This window comes from Selaginella moellendorffii, unplaced genomic scaffold (assembly GCF_000143415.4).
Source record: "Selaginella moellendorffii unplaced genomic scaffold, v1.0 SELMOscaffold_19, whole genome shotgun sequence".
NCBI lineage: Eukaryota > Viridiplantae > Streptophyta > Lycopodiopsida > Selaginellales > Selaginellaceae > Selaginella > Selaginella moellendorffii.
In genome coordinates, this window is record NW_003314280.1 from 322,404 (window position 1) to 344,338 (window position 21,935).

The 21,935-nt window shown below is 46.2% G+C and overlaps 9 protein-coding genes and 1 non-coding gene across 11 annotated transcripts; 7 read left to right on the plus strand and 3 right to left on the minus strand.

Moving 5' to 3' along the window:
- The first annotated feature begins 16 nt into the window (after window positions 1–16).
- LOC9651041 (transcriptional adapter ADA2) lies at window positions 17–2,523 on the plus strand. Its single transcript, XM_024677284.1, has 13 exons — window positions 17–88; window positions 139–188; window positions 250–422; window positions 480–545; window positions 601–726; window positions 779–854; window positions 911–986; window positions 1,037–1,092; window positions 1,146–1,301; window positions 1,350–1,584; window positions 1,635–1,854; window positions 1,902–2,222; window positions 2,282–2,523. The coding sequence occupies exons 1-13, from the start codon at window positions 36–38 to the stop codon at window positions 2,495–2,497; spliced, it is 1,824 nt and encodes a 607-aa protein (XP_024533052.1). The 5' UTR covers window positions 17–35; the 3' UTR covers window positions 2,498–2,523.
- On the plus strand, window positions 2,414–3,673 carry LOC9650576. Its single transcript, XM_024677294.1, has 7 exons — window positions 2,414–2,762; window positions 2,830–2,929; window positions 2,980–3,075; window positions 3,133–3,185; window positions 3,239–3,287; window positions 3,345–3,392; window positions 3,446–3,673. Exons 1-7 carry the CDS (start codon window positions 2,542–2,544, stop codon window positions 3,539–3,541), a joined length of 663 nt encoding a protein of 220 aa, XP_024533062.1. The 5' UTR covers window positions 2,414–2,541; the 3' UTR covers window positions 3,542–3,673.
- Window positions 3,674–3,747: 74 nt separating this feature from the next.
- LOC112347067 lies at window positions 3,748–4,296 on the plus strand. Its single transcript, XM_024677296.1, has 2 exons — window positions 3,748–3,888; window positions 3,951–4,296. The coding sequence occupies exons 1-2, from the start codon at window positions 3,767–3,769 to the stop codon at window positions 4,255–4,257; spliced, it is 429 nt and encodes a 142-aa protein (XP_024533064.1). The 5' UTR covers window positions 3,748–3,766; the 3' UTR covers window positions 4,258–4,296.
- A 230-nt stretch (window positions 4,297–4,526) lies between these two features.
- Window positions 4,527–8,925, plus strand: LOC112347061 (protein GRIP-like). Of its 2 annotated transcripts, none has more exons than XM_024677270.1 (26): window positions 4,527–4,889; window positions 4,962–5,053; window positions 5,107–5,264; window positions 5,314–5,365; window positions 5,424–5,510; window positions 5,560–5,580; window positions 5,631–5,925; window positions 5,977–6,092; window positions 6,141–6,289; window positions 6,333–6,426; window positions 6,475–6,561; window positions 6,609–6,689; window positions 6,738–6,863; window positions 6,915–7,023; window positions 7,099–7,178; window positions 7,227–7,355; window positions 7,408–7,508; window positions 7,567–7,700; window positions 7,745–7,842; window positions 7,896–8,034; window positions 8,083–8,129; window positions 8,183–8,254; window positions 8,306–8,353; window positions 8,413–8,518; window positions 8,573–8,631; window positions 8,686–8,925. In XM_024677270.1, the coding sequence occupies exons 1-26, from the start codon at window positions 4,544–4,546 to the stop codon at window positions 8,785–8,787; spliced, it is 2,928 nt and encodes a 975-aa protein (XP_024533038.1). In that variant the 5' UTR covers window positions 4,527–4,543; the 3' UTR covers window positions 8,788–8,925. The 2 variants fall into 2 exon arrangements, with proteins under 2 accessions (XP_024533038.1, XP_024533039.1); XM_024677271.1 differs by having other exon boundaries at window positions 6,517–6,561.
- A 577-nt stretch (window positions 8,926–9,502) lies between these two features.
- LOC9650577 (auxin-induced protein PCNT115) lies at window positions 9,503–10,872 on the plus strand. The gene is made up of 5 exons (XM_002972194.2): window positions 9,503–9,780; window positions 9,840–10,049; window positions 10,112–10,284; window positions 10,351–10,450; window positions 10,505–10,872. Exons 1-5 carry the CDS (start codon window positions 9,568–9,570, stop codon window positions 10,832–10,834), a joined length of 1,026 nt encoding a protein of 341 aa, XP_002972240.1. The 5' UTR covers window positions 9,503–9,567; the 3' UTR covers window positions 10,835–10,872.
- Window positions 10,873–10,945: 73 nt separating this feature from the next.
- Window positions 10,946–12,171, minus strand: LOC112347064 (ricin B-like lectin R40G3). Its single transcript, XM_024677291.1, has 5 exons — window positions 12,089–12,171; window positions 11,632–12,058; window positions 11,451–11,573; window positions 11,181–11,400; window positions 10,946–11,122 (listed from the first exon to the last, which is right to left on the minus strand). The coding sequence occupies exons 2-5, from the start codon at window positions 12,022–12,024 to the stop codon at window positions 11,016–11,018; spliced, it is 843 nt and encodes a 280-aa protein (XP_024533059.1). The 5' UTR covers window positions 12,025–12,058; window positions 12,089–12,171; the 3' UTR covers window positions 10,946–11,015.
- LOC9650578 (ricin B-like lectin R40G3) lies at window positions 12,128–13,266 on the minus strand. The gene is made up of 4 exons (XM_002972385.2): window positions 12,841–13,266; window positions 12,649–12,771; window positions 12,332–12,590; window positions 12,128–12,277 (listed from the first exon to the last, which is right to left on the minus strand). Exons 1-3 carry the CDS (start codon window positions 13,249–13,251, stop codon window positions 12,360–12,362), a joined length of 765 nt encoding a protein of 254 aa, XP_002972431.2. The 5' UTR covers window positions 13,252–13,266; the 3' UTR covers window positions 12,128–12,277; window positions 12,332–12,359.
- Window positions 13,267–13,313: 47 nt separating this feature from the next.
- Window positions 13,314–13,387, minus strand: TRNAK-UUU. The gene has a single exon. It is a non-coding gene; the product is annotated as a tRNA-Lys (tRNA).
- An 831-nt stretch (window positions 13,388–14,218) lies between these two features.
- Window positions 14,219–17,189, plus strand: LOC9651042 (ATP-dependent DNA helicase MER3 homolog). The gene is made up of 19 exons (XM_024677283.1): window positions 14,219–14,303; window positions 14,352–14,388; window positions 14,436–14,482; window positions 14,532–14,638; window positions 14,691–14,903; window positions 14,955–15,111; window positions 15,170–15,221; window positions 15,272–15,343; window positions 15,392–15,441; window positions 15,489–15,606; window positions 15,664–15,724; window positions 15,773–15,856; window positions 15,899–16,024; window positions 16,073–16,269; window positions 16,314–16,502; window positions 16,555–16,803; window positions 16,850–16,899; window positions 16,953–17,117; window positions 17,172–17,189. Exons 2-18 carry the CDS (start codon window positions 14,356–14,358, stop codon window positions 17,002–17,004), a joined length of 1,857 nt encoding a protein of 618 aa, XP_024533051.1. The 5' UTR covers window positions 14,219–14,303; window positions 14,352–14,355; the 3' UTR covers window positions 17,005–17,117; window positions 17,172–17,189.
- A 930-nt stretch (window positions 17,190–18,119) lies between these two features.
- Window positions 18,120–21,759, plus strand: LOC9650579 (probable pre-mRNA-splicing factor ATP-dependent RNA helicase DEAH9). Its single transcript, XM_002972196.2, has 23 exons — window positions 18,120–18,194; window positions 18,248–18,444; window positions 18,492–18,636; window positions 18,682–18,756; window positions 18,812–18,901; window positions 18,956–19,035; window positions 19,093–19,248; window positions 19,305–19,374; window positions 19,430–19,525; window positions 19,575–19,680; window positions 19,729–19,775; window positions 19,834–19,917; window positions 19,975–20,028; window positions 20,094–20,194; window positions 20,240–20,330; window positions 20,398–20,562; window positions 20,617–20,706; window positions 20,757–20,828; window positions 20,881–20,979; window positions 21,034–21,120; window positions 21,185–21,241; window positions 21,293–21,372; window positions 21,454–21,759. The coding sequence occupies exons 2-23, from the start codon at window positions 18,281–18,283 to the stop codon at window positions 21,590–21,592; spliced, it is 2,148 nt and encodes a 715-aa protein (XP_002972242.2). The 5' UTR covers window positions 18,120–18,194; window positions 18,248–18,280; the 3' UTR covers window positions 21,593–21,759.
- Window positions 21,760–21,935: the final 176 nt, after the last annotated feature.

Genomic DNA, 21,935 nt, shown 5'->3' on the forward strand with positions numbered 1-21,935 from the left:
CCAGAGAATTAGGGCTCTTATTTTAGGGTTTTTGTATGGGGAGATCGCGCGCGGCATCTGCGGTCGAGGACGAGGCCGGATGGCAGAGGTGAGATTGTCAGACGCTGTGGATGGATTGATTAATAGACTGTTTCATAGATCCAAGCGGCGGCGGTATGCTCCCGAGAGCTTGGAAACTCCAACTCCAGGTACTTTACAGCAAATTTCTGTGGAAGGAGTGAAGCTGAGCTGAGCTGGTGCGCAATGCAGGATCGAGCGAGGCAAAGCGAGCGGCTTATCACTGCAATTACTGCAACAAGGATGTGTCGGGGATGATCAGGATAAAATGCGCCAAGTGTGCTGATTTTGATCTGTGCATCGAATGCTTCTCTGTCGGTGTGGAGATTTCGACGCACAAGAGCAATCATCCTTACAGAGTCATTGTGAGTGTTTTTTTTCTTACGTTTCTTCGTCGTTCTCACGGATGACTCTTTTGTCAGGACAATCTCTCATTTCCTCTCATTCACCCGGACTGGAACGCGGACGAGGAGATTTTACTTTTGGAAGTAAGAGTTTGGAGACTAATACTGTAAACCACTGGACTTACGCTTATCATGGCAGGGAATCGAAATGTATGGATTGGGAAATTGGGCAGAGGTTGCCGAGCACGTTGGTACAAAGAACAAGACACGATGTTATGAGCACTATATGACGGAGTACATGAAATCTGTTTGCTCGCCTCTTCCGGTATGCCAGTTCCTCTGATCCTCTGGTATTTTTCTAATCTTGTTGTTTGCAGGACATGTCTAATGTTGCTGGAAAAACGAAGGCCGAGCTCTTAGCGCTAGCCAAAGCTTATACGGAAGGAAAGAAAAGTATGTATTGTGGTTTTATAGTGCTCGGTGTGATTTCTTACTTTGAAACTCTGCAGACTTGCTGCCTTATCCAGACGGATCAACTCCAAGAACAGTGAAGCAGGAGGCCACTATCTCCCCTTCGAGAATCAAGTGCTGTTTTTCCATGACTTTTTTCACCTCTGAGTTTGTATAATTTGCAGGGTCGAGGATACTAAAACTGAACCTCTTGAAAGATCCCCAACGCGTGTTTCATCAGGTTGGTCATACTCGATCTAGAACTACAACTTATACTTGGTGACATGAATTTAGGCCTGAAAGCGGGGGCTAAGAAAGAAGTGGAGGATACCGAGGGGCAATTAAATGAGTCTCTCCCAAGTAACCCGGTCTCTGCTGGTAAAAAGTCCGCAGGGTCGCAAGTAAAGGAAGCACCGGACACTGCAAATGGAGCAAATCCTACTCTTGAAGGTAAGTCGCTCTGTTCGAGCAGTTTCAGTTTCTTATTATGATGTTTAGATGGAGGTCAAAGCACTCGTAGTTTGGGTAACAAGAAGCCGAAACCAGCACAGGACGAAACTAAACCCAGTCTTGCGACAACGGATACAACCGGCTACAATGCCAAGAGACAGGAGTTTGATCCAGAATACGATAACGATGCAGAGCTCCCACTGGCAGAAATGGAGTTTAAAGACATCGATACAGATGCTGATCGCGAGCTCAAATTGCAAATGCTTCATATTTATCTTGCAAGGTATTGTTTCTAAGAAGTGTACGTAAGTGTTTCATCTCTGAACCATGCAGGCTTGAAGAAAGAAAACGGCGGAAGGATTTCATACTTGAAAGAGGGCTACTAAATGTGAAGCGCCAGCAGGCATTAGACAGGAAGAAGACCAAGGAGGAAAAAGAACTGATTCAAAGAAGTCGGGTGTTTCTTCGCTATCATTCATCAGAAGAACATGAGGCACTTCTTGCAGGGCTTACTGCGGAGATCAAGATTCGACAGCGTATAGAAGAACTACAAGTGAGTTAAATCTTGTGACCTGAAGTTTCATCCCTACGTTTTTGCAGGAATATCGCAGTGCTGGCTGTCATACTTTGGCCGAAGGAGAGTATTACGCGATGGACAAGAGAAAGCGCAGTGCCGAGGCCAACCTCAGAAAGGGAAGAGACGCACTGAACAGCAAGATGACTAACAGATCAAATCGTGCAATAAATAGAGACGGCGCGGAGCCGTCCTCCTCAGGCACCCGTGACATGCAAAGGTATCGAAGCGGAGCCAACAACATATCGAAACTTCCGTCGGTGGGAGTTAAAACAACGAAGAAAAGTTCGAGCTTCAGTCCACTGGATCTGGCTGGTTTTCCGGGGATTGATCTCCTGTCAAGCACGGTAAAGTTCGCCTTCGCTTCACTCGACGTGCTTCTAATCTGGCTGCTCGTTTGTTACAGGAGCAAGACCTGTGCTCTCAGTTAAGACTATTACCAGCGCATTATCTAAAGATGAAAGAGGTTCTTATGCTAGAGAATGTTGAAAAGGGGGGCCTGAGGCGCGACGATGCATGCCACCTGTTCAAGGTTGATGCGGCCAAGACGGAGCGTGTGTTTGATTTCTTATGGAAGATGGGTTGGATTGAGGCGTCCAACGATATTCTTCCCAGTTTATAAAGAGGAAAGCGTGGTGGTTAGCGCCCTCCCTCGATTTGCAAGCAATGGCGCTCTCTTCTTCGGCTAGCTGTGGTATGGCTTTTGGTGCCAAGGCTGCGGCGCTCGGTGGTTCTGTTCGACGGGGTTCCAGGATATGTAGCAGTAGAGGGGGTTTTGGGCTTGCTGGTCTTCGCCAAGGTGGGCGGTCTCTATTCGGGCCGAGTCTCAAGGATTTTCTTCCATCGAATGGGAGTCGATTCATGGCTGCAACTTGGATCGACAATTCGTAAGCTCGCTCTCTTCGAAGTTCTGTCATGCTGTGAAGTAATTTTTTGTGTTTTTCGATTGAGCAGGGCCCAGGTAGACGTGGAAGTTCCTCTTTCTGTCGCCTGGGATATGTGGAGTGACCGGGAGAGGATTAGTCGCTGGATGCCTTGGATTACTTCTGTTAAGGTGATCTAAAAGTTGTGTTTTTCTTTGTTCTGAATGCCAACTTTGTTTAGGTACTCGAAGATCAGCCTGAATTGTCACGCTGGACTCTAAGCACAGACTCCTTGGGTCAGAAATTCGAGTTCTCTTGGCTGGCACGTAATTTACAGGTGAAGTCTTGCACTCTTTTTCTCTAGCTACACGTGTTCTTTTTCTTGTTCTTCCAGCCGATTCACCACCAGAAGATACACTGGCGTTCGGTAGACGGACTTCCAAACCGGTATGCGTTAATTGAGTCTAAGCTTTACGTTGGTTTGCTTCTTGTGCTATTAGAGGTACAGTGCGATTTTATCCCCGGGGACCGTCAGCTTGTCGAGTCGAGGCAAGAAAAGACTATCACAATTCTGTTTCCTGAGCTTACTATCGTCTGCCTTTGCAGCTTACAATCTCGTACGAGCTTCCTGAGGTTATCGGAATGGTTGCATCGGTAGGCGTCTCGATTTCTCTCTTTCTTGTCCCTGATCTTCTACTGGTTTTCAGGCCCTTTCTCCCCTGGTGGAAGGCATCTTGAAAGCAGACTTGGATCGTTTCGCCAAACTCGCTCGCGAAACTGCGCTGGAAGCAAAGAAAGGCTGAATTGGAGCTCTCACCCCGATTCGTTTGTTTCGACTTGTATCGGAGCATTGATTAAACAGTGCCTTGTTCTTGTAGATTGTCAATGCCGAAATCATCGTCTCAAAAACTTCGAGAATTTCTCGAAGCTACAAAGAAGAAGTCTTGTCTATGATAGATTCATAGAGAATATTCTCTACTGTTTCTTACTTTTGTGTTATAAACCTCTCCCTCTCCCCTCCACGGGTTATGGAGGGGGCCATCGGCAAGAAATTCTCGGCGGGCGCTAGAGAATGTACCATGTGTGGCGATGTTGGCTTCTCCACGGAGCTATTTCCCTGCGATGGATGCCAGGGGCGATACCAGCACAGGTTGAATTCTAAGAGCTTTTTTCGCTGTCGGTGCTTGAGAGAGAGAGATTTTTGCTTTCCAGATACTGCAGCGATCTCTATCCCAAGGATCCCAATCCAAGGCTCTGCAACTGGTGCTTGCACGAGAGGAAGAAGACGAGCTCGAATTTCATGGCTGATCATGGGATTTTCATGACCGGTCACAAGCGAAAAGTTCCCTCTTTCTCGAGTGATGGTACCGCTGCGCAATCGATCGATTCGGGGGTTTCCAGGCAAGGAAACAATCGGATTGTTGCGAATGGGAGGATCCAATCGCTCCCGCCGCGTTCTTGCAACCATGTCCGTGGCATTGCCAAGCGGTACAAGCTCCTCTCGCAGGTCTCTTGCTAAGAACTAAATAAAATATGAGGAACGAAGATCAATCATAGATATCGGGATGATCGCAATCGATCCCAAATGTCCGGAGGATCAGATCAAAGATCCATGATTTCTCACGGAAAGAAAGATCGGATCAAACCAAACGGCGTGAACTTGACCAAGATTATATTTTTTGGACGTGGTCAAGTCATACAAAAGAATTACACTAGGTTGTTTTTGATTTTTCCAGATGATCAAACGATCATAGTGTGGCGATTAGGGTTTTGGAGAGAAATATTTTGGGGATCCAGCTCCAGCGATGGGATCCCGCGAGGAGGCGCTCGAGGCGGAGAATGGGCGCCTGGTGTCGGAGATGGCGTCGCTGAAGAAGAAGATAATGGTGGCGCTCAAGAAGCAGCAGGCGGAGCTCCAGGCGAAGATCCAGGCCGCGGAGCAGCGTGCCATGGCCGCGGAGGCTGCCGCGGCCATGAGCTGCACCAATTCCTCCTCGCCGGGGGCGAAATCTAGCAGCGAAGCAGCCAGGTCAGATGTAGAGGTCAATTCGTCCGCAATGCGGATGAGCGATGAGGTCTCCAATGGGGAAGCGCGGGAGGACGAGGTAGCTCGCGGTGAGATCGATCAGCTTCGCAGCGAGCTTTGTCAATGTACGTTGTGAGCCAGCATTGTATTGTATTGTTTGTTTGTTTGGTGCACTTATCGTGTACGGGCGCTGCCAGTGAAGGAATTGCTGGAAGACGAGCGCAACAGAAAGGCTAGTTTGAGCGGGCAGCTAGAGGAAAGTCGGCATCGTATTGAAGAGTTGTCAAAGGTATAGTCGATTCGATGAAAGGCTTCTTTGTACTGAATTTCATTATCTACTAGGCTAACGAGAAGATGGAAGCTCAGCTTCTTTCCGCTGCTCAACAAGTTTCTGACACTTTCTCTCGAGTTGCTGAAATGCACGAGAAGATAGAAACGCTATCCAAAGAACGAGATGTTCTTAAGCTTGCGAATGAAAGGCTGTCTGTGGAGCATGACAGGTAAATGCATTTCTTCCTCCAGATTGTGTTAGAGCTTTTTGTTTGCTAGGATGAGCAAGGAACTGCAGACTGCGAGTGAAGATGTCGCTTTGAAGGCCAAGGTATGATTCAAAGTAGTTCGGAAAGATGGAAAATAATGTCTGTTTTTAAGCTTTGAAGGAAATGCAAGAAATGCTGGCTTCACATAAAGCAACGCAAGAAGGCCAGGAAGCTGCAATGGGCCACCTTATGCAGCAAATGCAGGCGGTAAGCATTTTCTTGCATGTATAAATGACCAACCGTTAGTTCCTTACAGATCGAGGCATCGAGCCGTAAGGTACTTTGCTTCTTCTTTCAAGTTTTACGTTCTTTAACAACATCTTATAGGATCTAGAGAGCAGCACTGACGGAAAATCAACAGCTGAGATCATCGAAGATCAGAAGAAAACAATTGGACTACTGGAAGAGGAGTTGGAGAAGTTCAAGGGTCAAATCTCGCTATCAAAGAACTCGAACGAGCTTTTGAGCCCGGGAAAAGAAGTTGATGGATTTTTACCGGATGGTCAGGTTGCAAGTTCTTCTGAAGAAGTTGCAAGTTATCAAGAAAGAATCAGCTTTCTTGAATCCGAGCTTAACGCGATACAATCGCAAATGCAGAAAATCTCGGAAGAACATCAACATGGTATGGCTCAGGATTTAACCTTCTTTCATTTTGCTGAGGTTTCAGTTTCAGCTATTGGCAGCCTCGAGAACCAGCTGAAGGAGCGTGACGACAAGTACGCTGAACTGGATCTAAAGTTTAACCGGCTGCAAAAGCGAGCAAAACAACGCATACAGGAGACACAAAAGGTAGGTACGATTTTTCGACGAGGTGCTTAACATTGCAGGAGCTTGTAGGAAAAAGACGAGATTGCAATGCAGCTTTCGGAGGCTGTTGCAAAGCATGCTACTATGCAGGGTGACCTCGAGCGCTTCAGAGCACAGGCGGGCGATGCAATACGGGCATTGGACGGAGAAAGACAAAATCTTCGCAACTCTAACGCAAAGTAAGCAAGTTTGCATGGTAAACTTCCTAACATGGTTTGACAGACTTAAAGAGGAAATCGACGATGTCAAACATGCCCTTACTGCAAGAGATGAGAACCTTGAAGAGTTGCAAAAACTTGTTCAAGAAAAAGAACAGGTAATTCTTCTGTTTGTTTCGTGGATTCTTTGATTAACAATTTATCAGAGTGTTGTAAGTATGCATGCTGACATAAAGGAAATACAACAGAGACACGGAGCTGTACTTTTGGAGATAGACGAGAAAAACAAGAAGGTTTATTGCAATGCCTTTAGTCGAGCTACTTACTGAAGCTCCTTCAGATAGTTGACACCTTACAAAGCCAGTTGACGGATGCAACCTTGGAGACGAATAAGCTAGCTGAAACTATATCAAACTTACAGGTATCATTCCGTTGAGTGATTTGATAGTTTGCTTACCTGATCTTGTAGGCTTTACTAGTGGAAAAAGAGTCTAAGCTGACTGATGTCGAAGCCACACTAACTGGGAACGTAGCAAGATTATCTGCAGCTGTAGAAGCTGAAAGGAGAGAGGCGGAGCAACTGCGAAAGGATCAGGTTTGTCATTTGTTCGTGGAAGATGTCATCGTGATTCGTTTGCTCTGTCAGGAAAAGGAGCGCCAAATGTGGAAGGAAAGTATTTCTGAACTGCAAAACAGAATTCACCAGCTAGACCAAGCGTATCAGCAAATGGAGGACGCATTAGCAGTGTCAAAAAGTGAAGCTCTTGCAGTACTGTTGATGCTCTTTTCATTTTAAACTGTTCTAATCTGATTATTTTTTATGGTGCCAGGGCAGAAGGAAATTGAACTGGATAGTCAACGCCAGCTCCTTACAGATGCCGAAAGAGAGACCTCTCTGGCTAAGGAGGAGGTAGTCTTTTTTATTCTGATACAAGTGCAAAATCGATTGTTCTTGAAGGTTGCCCGTCTAAGCAAAGAATTTTCTTCGTACAAGCAGCGAGCTCATGCTCTTCTTCAAAAGAAGGAAGCAGAACTTCAGGCTGCAAAAGATGCAGACCTTGCTGCTGCTCGGGAGGAAACTCTAAAGGTCTGTGTATTTATGCGTGCGGTTGATACGTCTAATTGAATTTTTTCTGTAGGACGCTCAAAAGCAAGCAGCAGTAGCTATTGCAGAAAGGGATCGAGCTGTTAATACTTTGAAGCAAACTGTTACTGAATACGAGACTCAACTGGCTGCAAGGTAGTATTTCTTTGTTCTTTTTTAATTTTTCTAGCGATTCTACTTCGTTTTCTTCCAGAAACGTAGCTGTTGTCGATGCTGAACAGCGCATCAAGGATTTGGCAACCCAGCTCGAGTCTGTGAAGGGTATTCTATCGTATGAACGGCAGGAATGGGATAAACATTCGAGGGAGCGGGAATTGTCTTGGCAAGGTATACTGCTTGATAATGGAAACGCTTAATGATTTTGACTGCAGAGAAATACGAAGAACTTGTCACGAAACATAAGCAGCCTGCCGACGGCAGCATAATAACTGAAATGGCTGCCCTTCGTGCTCAATACGACATTTTGAAGGTAAATGTTTTTCCTTTCTCCCTGTTTGGGCTTCAGCTTATCAATGTGTGAAGGATGAATTTGTTAACTTTCGCGATATGGCGAACAAAATGATGGAAGCTAAGGATCAAGAAATAAACAAGCTTCTGGATGACAACGATTCTTTGCAAAAGAAACTTCAATCTCAACCTCAAGAAAACCACGTCAAAACAGGTAGTTCTTTCCAAGCCTTTGTTTCTGTTCTTTCACGACATACTGCAGAACCAAAGCAACAAGAAGTAGTCGCAGTTGCGGAGCAACAAATTTTGGTACGTGTAAAGTTTCACATTCTGTTATCTATTTTTCTTACGGCCCGTAGCAGTTGCTCGCAAGACAACAAGCACAGAGAGAGGAAGAGATGAAGCAAAGTCAGCGCCAAATACAAGTGCTACAAGTAAGCGAGAAAGTGGTTTTTGGCTGCTATTAAATTTGGCTGTGGTTTCAGGAAGAGCTGTCGGAGCTGGAACGTGAGAACCGCTTACGCAGCCAACAGGTTAAGAGACGTTTCACTCCCTATTGCGTGTACTAAACCGTTTTCTGACTACTCGGCAGGAAGCTGTGCTCAAAAACGAACTCCGGAACATGGATCGTGCTGCAAGGCGTGAGAATGTCGACATGACTTACCTCAAGAATGTGATATTGAAGCTCCTGGAGACTGGTTAGTACCCACATTTTTCAACTTTCGGAGAGAAAATGCTAAATGGTGCTGCAGGCGAGGTGGAAGCATTGCTGCCAGTTGTGGGAACGCTGCTTCAATTCAGTCCAGACGAGGTACTTATCACGTTTTCTTCTCCCTCGTTTGGTAACTTCAGGTAGCTCAAACAGATCAAACGGTGTCAAGCGCTGTATGCCGCCGCCGCCGCCGAGAGCCCAGCTTCCACACCAAGAATACTTCTCTCCAGGCTGAGCTTCTCAAGCTCCAAGTGAAAAGCGCCAGGCAAGAGCGCTTTTGATATATTTTTCACGATTCGTCTTGTGGATAGAACGTCGAACTATTGGTTCGTAAAAGTATAGCCAGCGAGAAACTAGCTCGTGGAGGAAGGAAAAGTGAAATACTTAGGACTCTCGGAAGTGTCGGCTGCAGATATCCGTGTAGTTTACGCGATTCATCCAATCACTGGTGTCCAGATCGAGTGGTCTCTTTTGGAGCCGTGACATTGAGGAAGAAATCTTTGCAACTTGCGGACGAGGATACTTCGCCGTGCTGGAAGAAATTGGTGACGATGATTTCAGTTTTACTCCCAGAGATGGAGCGGAGCAAAGCCATATACGAGAAGTTCTGCAAGATAGCTGCGAGAATGAATTGCACTTCCGGGCAGCTTGCTCTGGCTTGGGTCTAGCACCAAGGCGACGACATCGTTCCCATCCCAGGCTCCAGAACTTCGAATACTCTTGGGATCACTCTCTCCAAGGAAGGTCTGGAGATTGAAAGAAAGAATCAACAACTACATGGCGTTTTTTCCTCGCCAACTCTCGCACGTAAGAGAGTGGATCCAAAATGCACATCTGGATCTTCACTAATAATAATTTGTCTTTGTAGCAAATTAGTTTCTCTACTTCCTGGAAGGGACAAAGGAAGCGGATACGAAACAGCCCGTGGAATGGAGGCCTTTATATTCACCTCCAATTGCGGATGGCAAGTAGCTCGTCTTCTCCGGTTGCATCACCCACAAGACATTTGGCCTCTATTTCTCTTTGATATTGGCTATGGCAGTTCCAAAGGTAAAGCTGGGGTCTCAGGGCTTGGAAGTCTCAAAGCAGGGGCTTGGATGCATGGGAATGTCCCATAAAGTTTATGGCCCTCTAAAGCCCGAGGCCGAAATGATCGATCTCATCCGCAAGGCTGTTGATTCTGGTGTCACATTCCTGGATACATCGGATGTCTATGGGCCACATACCAACGAAGTTCTTGTTGGAAAGGCAAGTATCTCCACAGCTGATTTGCTCTTCCCTTTCCAATGCATTGGCCATTTTTTCAGGCAATTCAAGGCATTCGGGACAAGGTGCAGCTCGCTACAAAGTTTGGAATAACTTTTCCCGACAGCGGCAAGTTGAGCGGTATGGCCATCCGAGGGGATCCCGCTTACGTCCGTGCCGCTTGCGAGGCCAGCTTGAAGAGGCTCCAGGTCGACTACATTGATCTCTACTACCAGCACCGCGTTGATCACAGTGTTCCCATCGAGATCACGGTACTTCCATTTTTCTTACTCGATAGCATTGTGTTTATGAATTAAAAAAAGAATTCATGCAGGTTGGAGCGATGAAAGAGCTCGTTGAGGAAGGAAAGGTGAAATACTTGGGACTTTCCGAAGCATCTGCTGAAGATATCCGCCGCGCTCACGCCATCCATCCAATCACTGCAGTCCAGCCTGAATGGTCGCTATGGACTCGTGACATTGAGGAGGAAGTAGTTCCAACTTGCAGGTAAGATCAAGTTTCTTAGTGCGTCATGGATCACGTATAACACGTTTAGGCCTGGATAATTATTAGGGAGCTAGGAATTGGAATCGTTCCATACAGTCCTCTAGGACGAGGATTTTTCTCAGGGAAAACAGTGGCGGAGGAAATTGGGGACGGAGATTTCCGAAAGGTATGCATCTCCATTCATGATCTCGATATGATTATCACATATGATATATAACAGACCATTCCAAAGTTTCAAGGAGAGAACTTGGAGCGCAACAAAGTCATATACGAAAAGCTTAGCAAGATAGCTGCGAAGAAGGCGTGCACTCCGGGGCAGCTTGCTCTGGCTTGGGTCCAGCACCAAGGTGACGACGTTGTTCCCATTCCAGGCACCACCAAGCTCCAAAACTTTGAAGAGAATCGAGCTTCTCTTGGAGTGTCTCTCTCCAAGGAAGATCTAGAGGGGATTGAGAGCGTGGCGTCTCCCGGTTCTTTCCAAGGAGAAAGAGTTAGCGACACTTTTAAGACAGCTACATGGCGTTTCTCGTCACCACATTTGCCGCAGTAGATTAGGTTGACATGAAAGCTCAGCTACATTTCTTTCTCCATTTCTGAGAACAGTACTGAAAACCTGTTATATTAAAACCAAATTTATACGTTTAAATCAAAACCATGTAACTAGAGTGATAAAGCCAAAACACTTTTTTATCTGGTTATTTACCACACAAAGTCCTTTCACCCACTTTTACTTAATAATCGCCATACGCCGGGCGACCACCATATCCATGACGTCCTTCTTCGCCATATCCATGAGCTCCTTGTTCGTCATATCCATGACCGTACGATCCTCCACTATCTGTTCATCATATGGAAAAGATTTATAGACAACAAAGATCTAAGGAAGAAAAACTTACTCTCGATTGGCATGATCTTCCACTTCTGGTTGTCCTGCTTGTTCCACTTGAAAAGAATGAGCTCCGCGCCGGATCGAACGCCCTCGCCGCCCTTGACATCGAGGTTTAAGTGGACGTTCCCGACTGGTCGTAGGCACTGGTAGCCACCGCCAACGTCGTCACTCTGGGTCCACAGCACGGATTCGTCCAAGCGTTCCGGATCATACGGGCTCAACATCACCTGAAGTTAACAAGATCATCGGCCTCTGAAAGAAAGAAAGAAAAGCTTACCTTCTCGAAAGAGTCGCTCCCGTGCTGGAGCGCCAGCCCGGACGCCTTGTTCACGATCGAAAACGCTGGTGATCCAGCCTCGTCTTGGACCTTGGATCCCCACCTGCAATCCTTGACAAATTGCTGCAGAAAAACATAGAAAAGCTGTGGAGATCGATTGAGAGAAAGGAGAAAAGAAAACCTGGCTTTCGTTCGATCCGTTGCCTGGAGCGAGAACAAGCTCATCACCCTTGACAGTGAGAACGTAGTCAGGATTTGCAGCGCAAAAGATCTTCACGAGTTGATCCTTCCCGGACGACTGTGGAGGAGGACGACGACGGTGGAACTGTGCTTCTTCTTCTTCCTCTCGGCCCCCGCCATAGCCACCGCGCTCTGGCCTTCCATAGCCGGACTCACCTCTTCCTCCTCCACCATATTCTCCTCCTCCTCCATAGCCACCGCCGGACTCACCTCTTCCTCCACCATATCCTCCTCCATAGCCACCTCCTCCATAGCCACCTTCGTCATAGCCTCCTCCTCCTCCTCTCCTCTCTTCTTGTTCTCCACCGTAGTAGCCACCTCCTCCGGAGTACATGGTTGAGAGATTTCTCCTTCCTCCTCTCAAAAATCTGGGATTTCTCCTTCCTCCTCTCAAAAATCTGGGAAACCAAAAGTGGAGACCACTGAGAGAAGAAAACTTTCCCAAATGCTTATGTATTTTGAGAGAATGCGCGTGAGAAGGACAGATCGCAGCATATGCGTGGCGTCGTATGCGAATCTGTCGGAGTGGAAAAAAAAAAGATACTTTTATTTACCAGCGGGTTGATTTTTTCTTCCTGTCTCTTTCCCTGGAAAGAGGAAGAAATCATTGAAAAACGAACTTTGGACGACACCAAACTTACGCTTGATTTAAGTAGAGTCTCTACTGCTTTAGAGCGGGATGATCTTCCAGAGCTGGTTCTCCTGCTTCTTCCAGCGGTACAGTACCGCGGGAGTTCCATCCTTGACTCCGCCGGATCGCTTGTCACCGCGGAACGCATCGAGGTTGAGCTTGATGTTGCTCGCCATCCGGATGGTTCGAAAGCCACTCCCCATGTCCTCGCTTACAGTCCAAAGAACGCTCTCGTCCACCACGCGAGGATTGTAATCCACCAGCAAGACCTGCGGGTTTGCAAATCCAAAGTTTCTTCAAAGGTATGAAAATCGATCGCTAGAATACCTGCTGTAACTCCTCGGTTGCATGCTTCAGAGCCTTCCTGGTTGCCTTGTTGACGAGAGCAAACGCTGGGAATCCTTTCTCGTCTCTCACTCGAGTGCTCCAACTCATATCTTTGTACCATTGCTGCGAAAAGCAAAAAAAAAAACAGAAGGAACACGCTGGAACCAAAGAATCAGAGCAGTTCAAGAGGACCTGAGAATCATCGTGATGATTCGAAGGAACGAGCACCACTCCATCGTCGCGAACAGCCAAGCTGAAATCCATGTTGGCCTGGCAGCAAAGCTTCACGAGTTGACCGAGCTCACGGTCGGGGCGTCCCTGGTGTTCTTCGTGACGGTGGTGATCGTGGTGGTGACTGTGATGATCGTGATGATGGTGGTGGTGGTGATCGTGCTCGTACGAAGGAGCTGGATAGAGATTTGGGGGATTGGATGGAGGAGGGTATGGTGGAGCATCGAAAGCTCTGTCCTGTGAAGGAATCGGGGGATACGATCCATACGCACCTTGTGGGGGAGGATAAATGCTTGGATCGGGTGGGGGATAGTACTGACCGCCATAGCCATAGCCGCCGTGTTCTTCGCTCCCGCCCATGCTTCTAGGCATGGAAATAAAAAACAGACGACCTTTAAAGCACTGATAAAACGTGTGACGAAGAAAACGAGGATCGCCGTCCGTGGGACTCGAACCCACGACCACGTGGTTAAAAGCCACGCGCTCTACCAAACTGAGCTAGGACGGCATGCTTGTGAGTTTTTGAGGGCCGGATATTAGCTGACCTACTTTATCGTTCAAATGAGTAAAATCGCGCGGGAAAATATTTCTAGGGTTGAGCGATGCACGATCTCGATTGCCTCAAGGCGGTGACGCTTCTCCCGGCCGCGTTTCGGCCGATCTTCAGCTTCAGGTGTGTATGATCTAGAATTCCGGTGATGATCGATCCATCCATTGTCTTCTAGATACTTCAATTCTGTCCAGAGCGAATGCTTCAGCCAGGCATTCCTGTCCGATGACAATATCGTGGTCTCGGCGCCAACGGGAAGCGGCAAGACAGTCCTCTTTGAGCTGTGCATCTTGCATCTTCTTAGCCGCTCCATTGGACCGGACGGACAGTTCCAGCATACCCCCGGAACGCTGAAAACTGTGAGGTCTTTACTTTTGTCGCCAATGCCGAGTCTCATGAAAGTTTTTCTCAGGTTTACGTTGCGCCTACCAGAGCGCTTGTCCAAGAGAAACTGAGGGAGTGGAAGCAAAAGTTTGGGCAAGTGCTGGGATTGAATTGCCAGGAGCTAACCGGTGATGCGGATGTGAGGCCCATGCCCGACACTGACATAATTCTCACGACGCCAGAGGTACTGGAAATGCTTCGTTCGTTCTACGTTGTTATGTTCTTCTTTTTTTTCTCATTCGTCGCATGTAGAAATTTGATTCTATAACAAGGAGGAACAAGGATCATGGGGGCTTGAGTTTCTTCGCTGATGTTGGCCTTTTCGAGATTGACGAGGTTCACCTCCTTCACGAACCACGCGGTGCGGCACTCGAAGCCGTTGTCAGTAGAATGAAAATGCTTTGTCGGTATCCAGAGATGGGAGGGTGCCCGCTTTCCACGATTCGGTTTGTTGCTGTTTCAGCAACAATCCCAAACATTGAAGATATCGGTACAGACGTTGATTCTTCATCGTCGAAAAACTCATTTGATTTTTCAGGTGAATGGCTGAAGGTTCCGCCTCGCGCACTGAAGAGGCACGTATATGACCTGAGAACGTTATAGATATCTGATTTGTGTACAGGTTTGGAGAAGAAGTACGTCCCGTAAAACTGACTACGAAAGTCTTGGGTAAGTCATAGCATTTCCATACTTCCTTCCTTATATCCTCGTCTGGCAGGCTATGCTCCTGCCAAGAACGACTTTCTTTTCGAAAGGGTGAGAGCGAAGCTCTTTGTCGCTGTATACTAATTTTTCTAAAGCAGAGGCTACAAGGCTTTCTTTTTGGTAAAGCAGTAGATGAATAATTACTCTCGTAATGATTCTTGGTTGCAAACAGATATTATCATGCAGGACGCGAAGGATAAGGCTGTTCTAGTATTCTGCTCCACTAGAAAGGGAGCACAAGAAGCTGCTACTACAGTAGCTCGTGCCGCTTCAAGCATGAACTTTCGCAATCCTTTCATCAAAAGTCAAGAGCACTATGAAAGATTACAGCTTGCTGCAAGGTCTTCGAAGGACAAGCATTTACAAGAATGCATAAGATGTGGAGGTGAGCCAACTTGAAGCTTGTTTTGATCACCTTGCGACTTTCGCTTTTCAGTTGGCTTTCACAATGGTGGTATGGACATGATAGAACGGAGCCTTGTCGAAAATCTGTTTCTAAGGGGAGATATTCATATTCTGTGTACTACAAACACGCTTGCGCATGGAGTTAATCTCCCTGCTCACACAGTCATCATAAAATCGACACAGTACTTGTAAGTGAACTTGTAGTCTTGATTTTATTCTTGCCTTTTCATTTCTTATTTCATTTAGTAACAAAGACAAAGGCTGTTACACGGAATACGAAAGATCGACGCTTGTGCAGGTATGCAAACGTTATTGGTCAAGCTTTTCCCTCTGACACTGTTCTCTAAGATGTGTGGACGGGCTGGCCGTCCTCAATTTGACGATAACGGCCTTGTTATTATAATGACACGAAGAGACACGGTATCTTTGCTAAATTCTTCATTAGAGACGAACTAAATAACTTCACAGGTCCATCTTTACGAGAATCTTCTTTCTGGATCGGAAGTTGTGGAGTCAGAGTATGTTTAAATCATCCTCTTATCCATTGTTAGTTTCTCGATTCCAGGTTACTTCCTGCAATAGCGGAGCACTTGAACGCTGAAATAGTTTTGATGACCGTGTCGGACGTTAGTTTGGCAATTGAGTGGCTGAAAGCTTCTTTCCTATACGTCAGAATAAAAAAAGTAAGATGGTTTTTTAGCTTTTACTACTTGTAACTCGAAGGTTTCTCTTTATTTCAGAATCCTCAGCACTATAAGGTCGATAGAGCTCGTGAAGATCATCTCGAAAATCATCTCAAAGGTTATAAGAGCAATTTTAATTCCGAAAGGTACTAATAGTTTACCTTAGAAATTTGTCTGAGGAATGTCAACGAACTGGCTGAGTTCCGACTTGTTGAAACTGATGAATATGGATTTCAGCTGAAGCCTCTAGGTACATTACTATGATACCTCACGTAATATAATTCTGTCACAGAACCAGGACGCCTAATGGCGAAGTACTATTTGGACTTCAGCACAATGAAGGAAATAACCAAGGCACCAATCAAGTGTGCTGTCGAAGATATGATCTATACTTTGGCCAAGTCACAAGAACTTTCATGTGAGTTCTGAATGCTGTCGAACTTATTTGACGATGAACGTGTATCAGGGATCCAGCTCAGGCGAAACGAGAAGAAACTACTGAATGATATAAATGGGGATACAACTGGTAAAATCAAGTACCACGTTCTGGGAGTGAACGGGAAGATTAAAAAGCGCATTCAATCACGAGAAGAAAAGATCTTTCTTCTGATTAATGATGCTTTGTCGGGAGATCCATCCACGCTAGACTTCACTATGAGTCAGGTATGCAATTTCACATATTTAACCTTTTTCATCGTAGGAAACAGGACGTGACTGCTATCTGTACAAATGGAACCCGCATTTCCCGTTGTATGAGCGAATACTTTAGGTTCATGAAGCGTTTCAAGGAAACTGTGACTGCCTTGAAGCTAGCAAAATGTATTCATGAAAGGCTTTGGGAAGACAGTTCTTATCAGCTTAAACAACTAGCTGGGGTGGGAATGGTTACTGCCAAGGTACCGAGTGTTAAAACTAATGTGAGGATGACATATTTGGTTCTGGCTGCAGGCATTTCTTCAGTCCGGAATCGATTCATTCGATAAACTAGCGAAAGCGGACCCAAGGAAGCTGGAAGCTATTACTGGGCGAAAATATCCTTTTGGCAACCAAGTCAAAGAAGCACTGGACAAACTTCCTCCCAGAATAGACATGAAGCTAATCGAGACTCGACGGAATACATCTGGAAATCATGAGCTTACACTGATATTAACACGTCCGGGAAAGACAACGGCTTCTATGTGCAATGTTGCACACTTGGTAAGCGGGTCGAGAGTCGGGCTTATTTATTTCGTTATGCTCGTAGGTTGTGGGAAGCGAAAAAACGAATCGGCTTTACTACTATGAGAGAATAAGGTAGCAATCTTCTATATAGTCTATCTCACTTATGCTAGCGCAATTCTGTGCAGGGTTGAACAGTTTTCCAGGTTATTATGTTTTGCTGATCTTAAGCTTTCATAGCTCAGTAGCTGATCTTGTTTCCTTCAACAGCCCGTACTCCGTTTCTTTATCTATAGAACGTAATGCGGGTAAGGACGTGGACGTGGACGCTGCTCTCATTTCCGAAACTTATGGTATATGGTATATGGAACTTCAAATGACGCGATTAAAACTCTTTTCTTTTGTAGTTGGGATCGACCTTGTGGAGAAGCTATCATTGAGAAACTTCGTGAAAGCCAGCATGGTCACTGAACGATCAGTCCAGAATAAAAACCAACGAAGCGAAGAACCTGGCTGTTTGTATGTGCTTACTGAAAACATAAACTTTGTATTCACCAGGGTATTGCAGGCCCAGTTTCCAGCTGATTCCTGATGGCGAAGATGCACAACTTCCCGTCAGCAAAGAGAATCGCTTTTCGGGAGATCAGATCTTTGACCACATCAACGGGAAGTCCAGGTCTCTCTCAGCTCAGCTGAATTCACAAAACAGTTCTCAGCTGCAAAAGACGCTTGATGTTGCTCCTGTGACAAGCGTGGTCAATAGACAATATCAACGTCTGGACGTGGATGTTTGTAGTCCAGCAACTGAAATCCTCGGTAATCTAGACGTGCAGTTTATATATTGACTTGGATCTTTTCAGGTAGCACTCAGTTGGGATTTTCTTCTCCAGTCCAGAACGGGCGTTCTCAATACAAAAGACAGCATCATCCAGATTCGGCAGTGGAACAAAGCGGTAAACACTGCATTCCAGCCTTTTCCGCAAGCAAGCTTCCTCGAATTGCCTTTAATTTGGATCATTTGGATCCTGCTCGAAATAATCGCTCTGAACGTCGTGCGGAAATTCCGCCTTCCAGGTTGGCAAGCTTGTGGTGATCGCATCTAATCTCCACATTTTTGCAGAGTGTTCGATGTCTTCGAGTTCCCTGGAACGCCGTCAGAGCCTCGCGCTAAGGAGCCTCGAAACAAGGAGCTTGAAGCTTCAAGGTTTGATGGCTTTTATTTGTCGAATAAGCTAACACAAATACAGGCCGATGGCAGGCACTCCAGGTTTTCAATATTCAGCAAGCTGCTCTCCAAGGTATATTATCTTCATTTTGTTTACATACCTTTACAGCGCAAGTATTTACAGGCCCGAAAGTTCTTGTTTTACTCCAGTTCCAGCTCCTCCGGCGCTAAAATCTCCGAAAACCTGTGCCATGGAGGCTTCAAGGTGGGCTTTGCTTTTGATGTTTCAACATTTCTCTTCACGTGTTTGTGTTGCAGGCTGGATGTGTTTACGAGCATTTTTTCTTTTCTATGAAATGCAAACATATAAATTTTGGGTTTAGGGTTCCTGGATTCTTGCTAACAATGTCTGGATTCTGGAAGCCAGGAACTGAGCGACCTGGGGAGAGGGTCGTCCTTACTGGCGACAGGGATGAAGACGATGTTCTTCTTGCGGCAGCTGCGGGGGGCTACCAGTAAGTTCCTGGTCTGAAGCTATGTTTTGACTTGTTTGCCTTTGCAGGTCTGGCTACATGAATCTTCAAAAGCAGCGCAATCGCCTTCCCATTCACAAACATCGCACTGCGCTGCTGTACATGGTTGAAACAACTGCGACCGTCATCGTCATTGGAGAAACAGGATGTGGAAAAACGACGCAGATACCTCAGGTATGTCCATTCCTCTTGAAGTATCCGTGTAAGTCCTCTGTATAGTATCTCTGTGAGGCAGGATGGGCTGATGGTGGCCGAGTCATCGCGTGTACCCAGCCTAGAAGATTGGCTGTCCAGGTACGTCTTTTACGGAATGAAGGTATACATGTGATGAGGTTTTTGTTTTTGCTAGACTGTAGCTGCGCGAGTGGCAGAAGAAATGTCGGTCTCCCTGGGTGCCGAAGTTGGATATTCCATTCGTTTTGAAGACATCACAACGCCGGTAAGACCATTTTGCAGCCACCGGAAGCTCGACTAAACATTTTTCTCCGTGAAGGGGGTAACAAAGATCAAATATGTGACCGATGGTGTCCTCGTGAAGGAGATGATGGAAGATCCTCTGCTTACTAAATACAGGTCTGCTCCCTGATGCTTCCTTGTTTCGCCCTTCTTTGACTGTAAACCTGTTGGCAGTGTTATAATGATTGACGAAGCGCACGAGAGATCGATTGCTACTGATATAGTTCTTGGACTTTTGAAAAAGATCCAACGGAAACGCCCGGAGCTGCGTCTTATAGTTTCATCAGCAACCCTGCAAGCTAAATCTGTTGCGAATTTCTTCGACTTGAGGTACTCTCTTAAATCAGTATTGTCGACAATGGATATCTTACACTTGTTTTTGATAGCCAAGAGCGAAAAATCATTGCACAGACCGATAAAATGCCAAATCTGAAGCCTGCAATTGTTTCTGTACAGGTAAGACAACTTTCCTTCTGTATGGTGAACGGAAGCTGTTCTTTCGTTTGTGTAGGGACGAATGCATCCAGTACGTCTGTATTATAGCGAGGAGCCTGTTGAAAACTACATAAGAGCTGCTGTTACCACCGTGCTTTTGATTCATAAACTGGTAGTTTCCGCTCTAAAACTTGAATGAATTTTATGATATCTTTGCGCAGGAACCTCCTGGAGACGTTCTTGTTTTCTTAACCGGCCAAGACGACGTCGATAAAACGGTTGAGATGCTTAACGACGAAGCCGAAAACCTGCCGCGTGACTCTGATGGTATCAACGTTTTTCAAATTATTATTGCTAAGTCTTAACTTATGTCAGGTCTCTTTGTTCTCGCGTTGTATGCTGGATTATCTCGTAGCGACCAGGTACTCTTTTTTACTCTTCCCTTGAAAGGTTTTGGTAAATAAGTTTGTCTGTTCTTAGGATCTTGTCTTTTCATCAGCACCAAGAGGGAAACGCAAGGTCATTGTCTCTACAAATATAGCAGAAACATCAGTAACGCTTGAGGTTTTGTTACTTTTAGCTGATTCTATATCAATCGGGCTACATGTTGTGTCTTTTCAGGGGATCGTGTACGTTGTTGATAGTGGGTTTTCAAAGCAGCGATTTTATAATCCGGTCTGGATTTATGTTTTCCGCGTCGATCGATCGAAACTTATTGTAACTCTGCTTGGTTCATGTAGCTCACGGACATGGAGGCTCTTGTCGTTTCACCAATTTCAAGGGCGTCTGCCATGCAAAGGTCAGGGAGAGCTGGTCGTGTACGTCCTGGAAAGTGTTACAGGTAAGTTGTTTTTTCCTAGACATTTTCTCATCATTTTATTTACAGGCTCTATACGGAGAACACGTTTCTTCACGAAATGGACGCGGAAACCGTGCCTGAGATTCAAAGGTCGAACCTTGTTTCTACTATTCTTCAGGTCAGTTTTTCTGTTTCATTTACTGCTTTTTTTGTATTTTCTTATTATTATTTGTTTTTCCTGTTAGCTGAAAGCACTGGGCATCGATAACATTATGCGGTTCGATTGGCCTGCGCCACCACCCCCAGAAACCATGGTCAGAGCGTTGGAGCTTCTGTATGCGCTAGGAGTTCTGGATACCGATGCTAAGCTAACTTCACCTGTAGGTTATCAGATTGCAGAGATCCCTCTGGTAAGTTTGGAAGTTCCATTGGCTTTTTAACTTTACACAAACTGCAACTCTCAGGATCCAATGATATCTAAGATGTTGATAGCATCTGCATCACTCGGCTGTTCTAGCGAAGCACTTACAATCGCTGCAACTTTATCCGTTCAGGTAGGCGTTACCTATATGTCCTCTGTTCATGCAAAGTTCCTATTTTGCAGTCCATCTGGTTATCGAGTAGAGGCAGGCAAAAGGAGCTTGATGAAGCTAGAGATCGTTTTGCCGTGGCAGAGGTAAGCGAGAAGCTACTTGGGTGTTTTGTAGTTTAAAGTTTCTTTCCTGCAGGGTGATTTGGTGACTTATTTGAATGTCTACGAAGGCTTCGTAAAGAGCAATAAATCACCGCAATGGTGTCATACAAATTTTGTCAACTATCAAGCTATGGTACGTGTTTTCTCAGTGTGCTTCTTATATAGCATTTTGTTTTTGACGATACAGAAAAAGGTTGCCGACGTTAGAGCCCAACTAAGGAGGCTGATGCAGCGCCTGGGCGTTAAGCTCACCTCCTGTGAGAATGAAATGGAGGTATTTGTCATTTATCATAGGCCAATCTCACCAGCATGTGGCTAACTCGAGCACGCTTCATCAGGTCTTGAAGAAGGCCATTGCATCTGGCTTCTTTGTGAACGCCAGTCTCCTTCAGGAGGTACAAATGACTTGCCCGCTAGTTGTAATCCTGACGGTCACCTCTTGCCAGACGAGTGGAGAAGGAAACATCTACAAGCGATTACGTGGTGGTCAAGAGCTGCTGATTCACCCCTCATCTGTTCTGTTCCGGTACGTTTACCACCACTAGCATTTGTTGCTTTTGGACTACTACCACCCAAAGCTTACAAAAGCCATCTGTGTGCGTGACAGGGCCGCACCGCGATGTGTCGTGTTCCACTCGGTCATGTTCACTGGCAACAACTACATGCGAGATGTCACGGCCGTCGATCCGGGCTGGCTCACATCCGTCGCCCCACACTTCTTCGAGCGCAAGAAGCTGGCAGTCTAGGCAGCTACACACGTCCGCTCCAAGCAAGAGGGAGCACGTAAAAGCTAAAGTTACGAATGCGACTAGCCGTGCAACTCGGACCGTGGGGACTCTTGCTCGCTCCTCGGCACGGGAGTCTCTTGGGAAAGACGTGGGTTAAAAGAGCATATCATCCGCCGCTTGGACAATACTCGACAAAGTGCAACGCATCCAACAAATGGGGACGGGGGGTGCGGATGTAACTGGCCTGACTCGGGAGCGCACGTGGACGCCACGTTGGTTCAGCGGCCAGCATTCTTTTCATGAGGATCATCAGTCCGGCCTTCGGTTTTCCACTTTATTCCTGCGGTGTGGAAGCTGCGGA